The 8,781-nt window shown below is 46.0% G+C and overlaps 1 protein-coding gene across 2 annotated transcripts; it reads right to left on the bottom strand.

The window, feature by feature from the left end:
- Nucleotides 1-478: 478 nt before the first annotated feature.
- On the bottom strand, nt 479-5,893 carry kcnv1 (potassium voltage-gated channel modifier subfamily V member 1). Of its 2 annotated transcripts, XM_019268543.2 has the most exons (4): nt 5,644-5,893; nt 4,264-4,578; nt 3,483-4,150; nt 479-1,172 (listed from the first exon to the last, which is right to left on the bottom strand). In XM_019268543.2, the coding sequence occupies exons 2-4, from the start codon at nt 4,569-4,571 to the stop codon at nt 655-657; spliced, it is 1,494 nt and encodes a 497-aa protein (XP_019124088.1). In that variant the 5' UTR covers nt 4,572-4,578; nt 5,644-5,893; the 3' UTR covers nt 479-654. The 2 variants fall into 2 exon arrangements, with proteins under 2 accessions (XP_019124088.1, XP_010754298.2); XM_010755996.3 differs by lacking the exon at nt 5,644-5,893 and having other exon boundaries at nt 4,264-4,621.
- Nucleotides 5,894-8,781: the final 2,888 nt, after the last annotated feature.

The following is an 8,781-nucleotide window of genomic DNA, read 5'->3' on the forward strand; positions in this document are numbered from 1 at the left end:
AGAGCTGATTGCAGCCCCCTCACCTCCGAGCATTATGAAAGAAACTCAATCTGACACGGTGACACTTTTTTACCGGTTACATCATGACAGAATAATAAATAATAATTAATCCACGCTGAGTTAAACTGCAGCTCTTCAGACAGACTCTACGGTCGCAGCCTCATCACTGTCACTGCGGACCTGTTACAGCTCACACGTCTCACCTGCTTTCCTGTCAGATTAAACAGACATTTAACCTGAAAATGTTGGCTCGAAGATCGACTACCAAAGTGGTTTTTAATTAACTGCTGTAACTGTAATTATGTCAGCCAAATGATTATTCAGCTACTTTAAGTTCAAACCTCGGCTTGAGATTCATCTGAGTGAGTTCTTTCACTCAAACTAAACCTGAGACTTTTGTTTTACTTGTTACTGAAGATATTTCAAATTTTTTAATTATTTAATCAGCCGACTTATTATTGCAGCTTTATTTCCGATGGTATTCATTGTGACATGTACAGGTGCTTCAGGTGCAATAAACAAACACTGCCTGGAACTATTTTCTTGACCTCTGACCTCCAGAGGCGTGAGCAGCATCAGCTCTTTGTCACATCCCCCCCCCTTTGCATGGCGGCCCCTTTAAATCAGGTCTGGACCCGTCCGAGTCTCCGGGTTCTACCACCACAGTTCGTCTCCTCCGCTGCTCCGGGTGCTCGCCCTCTCTCTCCCGTGCAGCCTCAGCATCTCCAAGACGCTCTGGGCGTAGGCGTCTCTCAGGTTAACGCCTCCGCCAACACCCGCCCCCCCGACAGATCCACGGGCCAGCCTCTTCAGCATCTCGCTGTGCCGCATCGCCGCCTCCTTCATCTTCAGGGTGAAGTAGCAGGCGGAGAAGCGCTCGTTGATGATGGCGATGGGGAGCGCCAGGATCAGGATGCCTGATAGGATGCAGAGGAAGGCCAGCACCTTCCCCACAGCTGTGTCGGGCCGGACGTCTCCGTAGCCGACTGTGGTCATGGAGGTGGTTGCCCACCACCAAGCGGCCGGCACACTGGTGAAGGTGGTGGCAGGAAGGTCGTACTCCAGAGTGAAGACCACCGTGGCGAAGATGGAGATACCGACGCCGAGGAAGAGGAGCAGGAGGCCAACCTCCTCGTAGCACTGAGCGATGGTCATACCCAGAGACTTCAGGCCTGGACAGAAAAGAGGACAGAAGAAGTAATGATGGAGCGTTAGCATCCATCAGCTAACACCATGAAGCAGCCGATGCTAGATCCACGCTGCGCAGCTAAGCTACCTCCAACCTCAGCTTAGCTTCAGTTACAGTTAGCTCGTTAGCGTCTGCCTCGCTGTTTGTTTCCTGATGGACAGATAGCTTAGCTTTAGCATAACCACTCGCTAAAGTCGCTAACTGCTAATTAACTGAATCTGCTGTTAGCATGCTAACAGAACCAGATTGGAGCACAAACATCTGCTGTGTTCACTGTTAGACTGGACACTGCCGGTTCAGAGGTTCTGTCGCTGTGTTCACTGTTAGACTGGACACTGCCGGTTCAGAGGTTCTGTCGCTGTGTTCACTGTTAGACTGGACACTGCCGGTTCAGAGGTTCTGTCGCTGTGTTCACTGTTAGACTGGACACTGCCGGTTCAGAGGTTCTGTCGCTGTGTTCACTGTTAGACTGGACACTGCCGGTTCAGAGGTTCTGTCGCTGTGTTCACTGTTAGACTGGACACTGCCGGTTCAGAGGTTCTGTCGCTGTGTTCACTGTTAGACTGGACACTGCCGGTTCAGAGGTTCTGTCGCTGTGTTCACTGTTAGACTGGACACTGCCGGTTCAGAGGTTCTGTCGCTGTGTTCACTGTTAGACTGGACACTGCCGGTTCAGAGGTTCTGTCGCTGTGTTCACTGTTAGACTGGACACTGCCGGTTCAGAGGTTCTGTCGCTGTGTTCACTGTTAGACTGGACACTGCCGGTTCAGAGGTTCTGTCGCTGTGTTCACTGTTAGACTGGACACTGCCGGTTCAGAGGTTCTGTCGCTGTGTTCACTGTTAGACTGGACACTGCCGGTTCAGAGGTTCTGTCGCTGTGTTCACTGTTAGACTGGACACTGCCGGTTCAGAGGTTCTGTCGCTGTGTTCACTGTTAGACTGGACACTGCCGGTTCCGGTTTTGTTGTGTGGAGTGTTTTAAATCGAGCTGACACTGGCTGTTTTTCAAAGACATTAAATCCACACAGTTGCACATTACTAAGTACAAATTGTGTGTTATGATTCAGCACACTGTTAGCAGACTAAATATTGTGCACAATAATTAGAATATTTTTTTTTATCATCCACCTTTGCATTCAAATGTCACTATTTTCTTCAGCCATAATTAGTTCTGTGTAAGTCTACGTTGACTAATTAGAAAGTCTTTCCCAGCAGCATTTCATTTTTCTGACTGACAGCATGTGATCCTCTCTTCATTTGGTCTGAAGGAGGAGAAAGTGACGCACATTTATAAATACAGCCACATGTGAGCGTCCTCGTGGGGCTGACGTTCACACCCGGGATGACTTCTCATCGCTCTGTTCTCCTGCGAGAGGAGAAGTGAGCTTTGGTGAGTTTAAGGAGGATTTGAAGACAAAGAGTGTTCACTGCAGCTGTACAGCTGCTGCTTCACATCTACAAAGACTGAAGAAGAGAAAATCGGCTTAGATCACAGCGTTACTCTACCCAGAGTCTGAAGAGTGAAAGTCAATATGGAATTTAAAAACCTCCATAATGGACATTTAAAAACTAATACTGCTTCCATCTTTCCGTCTCACAGTATGTCTGTGTCATGACATCAAACTCTTATCTGCTGAGAGAAGATGTTGTGTTGTTGTGATCTAACATTCATGAGAAACATCTCGTCTTCATGTCAGCAGCTGTGAGTCCTTCATCGCTGTCACACTCGATCTGTTTAGCCAATGAGACAGACACAGTGACCTCTATCGTGACCTTTGCCAGCATCAGTCGGATCCATCGCAGCAGTCCATTGAGCTTCTCACGCTGTGTCATCAGAGTAAAAAGGTTTGTGTAACGATGGAGAACATGAACATCTCTTCCAATAACTCATAACACATGCTGACTTTGAACAGTAACTACTGTAACATATTTAACTTATTATTCCTTTCTCGCTTTCTTTGATTCTCACCTTTCCTTCCCTTTTCTCCCCCCTTCCTCTTTCCTTCATCCACTTCACCATCTTCTCTTTCATTATTCATGAGTTGAGTCCGGGGATCATCCTTCCCAAACTCACCCAGATCAAAGCGCCTCAGTCTGACACTCAAATATACTCATGCACGTATAATCACACTCTGTCCTCCCTTCATCTCCTTGAGGAAAATATGAATCTCTCTCTCTCTCTCTCTCTCTGCGTCCAGCTGAAAACCTTATCTGCATGTCATACTCCTCCCGCTCCCCCATTTCTTGTCTGGCTGTGTAATGTCGCCATCCGAGAAGCTTTAAGCGTGTTTACCTGTCGAGTGTCGTCCCAGCTTCAACATACGGAGCGACCTCAGCAGTCGGAGGACCTGCACCACGCGGCCCATGTTCTCCAGCTCGGTGCTTCCTCCATGGAGGCTCTCCACCGCCAGCGTCACGTAGAATGGCAGGATGGCCAGCAGGTCGATCACGTTGGGAATGCTTCGACTGAAGCGGCACTTATCCCTCACGCAGAGAAACCGAAGCCCAAGCTCACCCGTGAACCAAACCACGCATACGTACTCCAGGGCGTCGAACAGCAGCGGTGCTCTGATGTCGACAGCACTCACACCAAAGTCCTCCCCTGGGTCCAGTGAAATCAGCACCATGTTGATGACTGACACCACCACGAAGAAGACCGAGAGCGAGCCGAAGGTCCGAGCGGCGCGTGAGGAGTCGGGTTTCTCGAGCAGGTCCCACAGGCGGCGCCGGAGAGCTGGGCAGGTGGCACCCACAAAGTCCTCATCGTCGTCCTCGGCCTCAAACTCTCGGCGTACGTCGAGGGTCTCCTTCTGCTCCTTGCGGCGGTAGTAACGCTCGCGGCAGCAAGGGTTGATGTGAAGCTCGTCGATGCCCCAGTACTCAATCTCCTGCAGGAAGGAGATCTCACAGAGCTCCTCCCTCACGTGGAGGTGGCCTGTCTGGTAGTAGTTCATCACATACCTGTCAGCACAGAAATTAAGGAACACTGCAGAACTTTTCAGATCATGGTGTACGTCTACATTGTAAGGTACCGTGTTGGTATTGCAACAGAAAGAGGAAAAGGCGCCACCTACTGGAAGGTCTGGGAGTTCCGGTCAAAGAAAAACTCGTTCTCCATGAAGTCGGCGTCGTCGCAGAGCTCCAGCGCTGAGTCTTGGTTGCAGCAGGCCAGTTTCCCCAACCGGGTCTCCGGGTAGGACGCCAGCAGCTCCTGCGACAGCACATATCGACTTCCCCCGACATTTATGATGAAGACGTGGAGCTGATCTCTGATGCAGGACGCCGTCGCCTCGCTGAAAAAAACACTGGAGTCGAGAGACACCAGGGAGGGGCTGTCGCTGTAGAGCTCCGCCCCTGCCTCCAAGCTGGAGTGGAGGCTCATGGTGGAGCTGGTGGAGAAGACAAGCTTACATTAACACCTTTATCCACCACATGTTAGCAAACAGCTGCCTACTTTCACATCCAGCTGGCTGAAACAGCGCCACCTCACTGGATGGAGATGTGTGAGTCCATCCCTTAGCTCCGTTTTTGGTCTCCACCACCTCCTGAGGGAAATATCTGTCCCTTTCGCTGCTAAATGCTGCCAGCTCATCTCTAACTGCGTCTGTCAACTGTTTACTAGGAGGTTGCGACAGACTACTCCACCACTAGATGTCACTAAGTTCTACACACTGGCCCTTTAAGGTGAAAACATTTGAGTAGTTTGATCACGTCAAAAACACGTCGCACACAAACGAATCATGCACGCACACTTCCTCCGTCGTTTATTTATTCCACATGTTCGCTCTGTCCGGGTCACATGCAGACACAGACAAATCTTTGAGCTGCACTTTGAGTAAAATCTCAATGTTAATTAGGAAAAATATTAAAATTTTGCGGCAGCCGGAGAAGTGAGAGAAGTAGGACACCACCAGAGGCTTCATCTCTTTCTTAGCTTCCTCCGTCAGTGTCCTCTTCACTCTCTTCTCCTCTGCCATCATGTCCGTAGAGGCTGCTGAGCCTGGTTACCTCCTCTTCTTCCTGTTGGTACAAACACTCAGTCCGTCAGCTTGGCGGTGAGCTCAGAGCGACGGGTACCCGTCGCTCTGAGCTCACCGCCAAGCTGACGGACTGAGCTAACAGCAGCTACAGCTGTCAGCAGTTTACTTCACTGTCCATCATAAACTCTGTAAATCACAGAGAGTTGAGGCGGAGCAGCCGGATCGCATGATAAAGAAGATTTGTCGTGGTGGAGTACAAAGTATAAAGTTGCAAACAATGGAAATACTTTTTGAATTCAAAAGTACAGTACTTGAGTAAATGTACTTAGTTACATTCCGCCCCTGCCTTTAACAATCTCAAATGAATGATATCTCTCTCTCTATTATTCATTTAACAGAGATGTTTGTCTCATTTTAAAATGCCTGGACTGACTCTGGTTAAATGTCAAACAAACAGGAAATCCTCGGTCTTACCTGGTCTACCTGAGCACGACCTGAACCATCTGGTTTGGATCAGAACTGCACACCTTCAAGAGCCCAAAGGATAATCGGGAGTTCACTTTCTCCAGAAGAAATCACATGAACCCGGAGAAGAAAGTGAAATGCAGGAGGAGGAGGAGAGACTGGAGGAGGAGAGACTGGAGGAGGAGGAGGAGAGACTGGAGGAGAGACTGGATGAGACAGACTGACAGACTGGAGGAGGAGGAGAGACTGGAGGAGGAGGAGAGACTGGAGGAGAGACTGGAGGAGGAGAGACCAGAGGAGGCTGCAGCTCCTGAAGCGTGTCCGCTGTCTGCGCTCCGTGTGCGGCTTTAAAGCAGAGCGGAGCTGTATGACAGGTGATTAATGACACACCGGAGGAGGCGGGGCACGACTGTATGAGAGCCCGCTCAGTAAAACCACTACACTGTAAAAATACTACACTGTAAAAATACTACACTGTAAAAATACTACACTGTAAAACCACTACACATTAAAACCACTACACTGTAGAAATACTATACTGTAAAAATACTACACTCTTGTAAAACCACTACACTGTAAAAATACTACACTGTAAAACCACTACACTGTAAAACCACTACACTGTAAAAATACTACACTGTAAAACCACTACACTGTAAAAATACTACACTGTAAAACCACTACACATTAAAACCACTACACTGTAAAAATACTACACTGTAAAAATACTACACTGTAAAACCACTACACTGTAAAAATACTACACTGTAAAAATACTACACTGTAAAAATACTACACTGTAAAAATACTACACTGTAAAACCACTACACTGTAAAAATACTACACTGTAAAAATACTACACTGTAAAACCACTACACTGTAAAAATACTACACTGTAAAACCACTACACATTAAAACCACTACACTGTAGAAATACTATACTGTAAAAATACTACACTCTTGTAAAACCACTACACTGTAAAAATACTACACTGTAAAACCACTACACTGTAAAAGTTGTGATGAACATTAGGTTGTAGCTCGTTGTGATGAACATGAGGTTGTAGCTCGTTGTGCTGAACATTAGGTTGTAGCTCTTGTGAATGAACATATGGTTGTAGCTCATTGTGATGAACATTAGGTTGTGCTCGTGTGATGAACATTAGGTTGTAGGCCTCGTTGTGATATGAACTTAGTTTAGCTCGTTGTGATGAACATTAGTGTTGTAGCTCGTTGTGATGACATAGGTTGTAGCTCTTGTGATGAACATTAGGTTGTAGCTCATTGTGATGAACATTGTAGGTTGTGAAGTAGGTGAGCTCATTGTGATGAACATTAGGTTGTAGCTCGTGTTGTGATGAATCATTTAGGTTGTAGCTCTTGTGATGAACATTAGGTTTGTAGCTCATGTGATGAAATTAGGTTGTAGCTCGTTGATTGATGAACATTAGGTTGTAGCTCGTTTTGATAACGTTGGTTGTACTCGTTTTGAGTGTGTTTCTCGGTTGCCATTGTGTCCTCTTGTGATGAAATTAGGTTGTAGTCCTTGTGATGAACATTTGGTTGTAGCCGTTGTGATGACATTAGTGTAGCTCTTTGATAGAACGTTAGTTTTAGCTCATTGTGATGAACATTAGGTTGTTAGCTCATTGTGATGAACATTAGGTTTAGTCATGTGATGAAATTAGGTATGTAGCTCGTTGTCTGTCTTACTACGGTTGAAAATATGCGTTTTGTGTTTTAAACAACGTTTCACTTCAGAGTTACTGATCTCAGAAGTGCCAATAATCTTTCTAACTTTACCGAAGTGCAATGGCCAATAAGGCAACCTTTCCCTTATCACCGTAATTACAAATCAGGTGTCTAATTATTTTTTCAAGTGAATGCAATACACTTCTGTACTTCCTTCTTCTTCTTCTTCTTCTTCTTCGTCGCGTCACATAAAAAACTACAGGTGCCCAACCGGCCAAAATAGTCCCCGGTAATTCACTTCCGTTGTGGGAAGTTTCTTTTATTTGCAGCGGCGTTTCTTTCTTTTTATTTGCAGCGCTGTTTCTTTTTGTTTGCAGCGGTTTTTTATTTGTAGCGCTGTTTATTTTTGTTTGCAGCGTTTCTTTTATTTGTAGCGCTGTTTCTTTTTTGTTGCAGAGTTTTCTTTTATTTGCAGCATTGAGGGTTCCCGGCCACCGTACAAAGTGGCTTCACATAAAAACATAAAACATAAAAACAAGCAAACACCCTATTTTACAGTCGAAATGCCGCAAAGCAGACAGCAACGTGGCAATGTTTGAGGCAGCAGCCCTTTGTATTTTATAGGAGAGGGGTAGTGTGGAGAAGTTTACCCTTTATTTCCATATTTGACACCTACAAACTGTGTTGCTTTCCTATATTCCCTGTTTTGCAGGTATAAGGCATTCCATTTCAATATTTATCCTAACTCAGTTGTTCACTATATGGTCAGATCTTAAAACCGACTCCGTTCCCAGTATTTAACATCTATCTCTCCGCTCCCATCATATCACACAAACCAGATTCTTCCCATCCAACAATTCTCCACTATCTCCCCTATGATGCGTTTCAGTCTGACGTCGACTCCTCGCCGTAGGTGTATTATGAGCATTAAAATAGGGTTTAGATGACAGGGATGTGTTGGGTTTGTGAGAGGTAATAGGGGAAAATCCGCCACAGCCTACACATTTGTGTGATCCCATTGCTTTTCCCTCCAATTTCCTTCCAATTCATGTCCTCCTGTCCGGCATTTCGGTTTTATGACAATTTTATTATGGTGAAAGAATAAGTATATCAGTCGCGATGTCCTTGCTTTCCTATTCGCCTCACTTCTATCTGATCTTAATTAACAATGACTCCCATCCAAACGTTTCCATGGTATATGCACCTTACTCCTTGTTAGGTCAATAGCATTGGCTACGCCACATACTTTTAATCACGGTGCCTGTAGAGAGCGACAGTTTCATATACACGGTGTCATGTATAGATCAACAATAATTGGTTCAAAATGAATATGAAACAACAAAAAGCTGAGGTTAAAATCGGAACAGATCGGTAATCGGTAGAAGATCCAAAGTGTGTGAGTATCGGGATCAGGATATGGAAGTGAAAAAAAAATGTGGATCAGTGGAAAAATCC

Source organism: Larimichthys crocea, unplaced genomic scaffold, assembly GCF_000972845.2.
Source record: "Larimichthys crocea isolate SSNF unplaced genomic scaffold, L_crocea_2.0 scaffold110, whole genome shotgun sequence".
In the NCBI taxonomy this organism is placed as follows: domain Eukaryota; kingdom Metazoa; phylum Chordata; class Actinopteri; family Sciaenidae; genus Larimichthys; species Larimichthys crocea.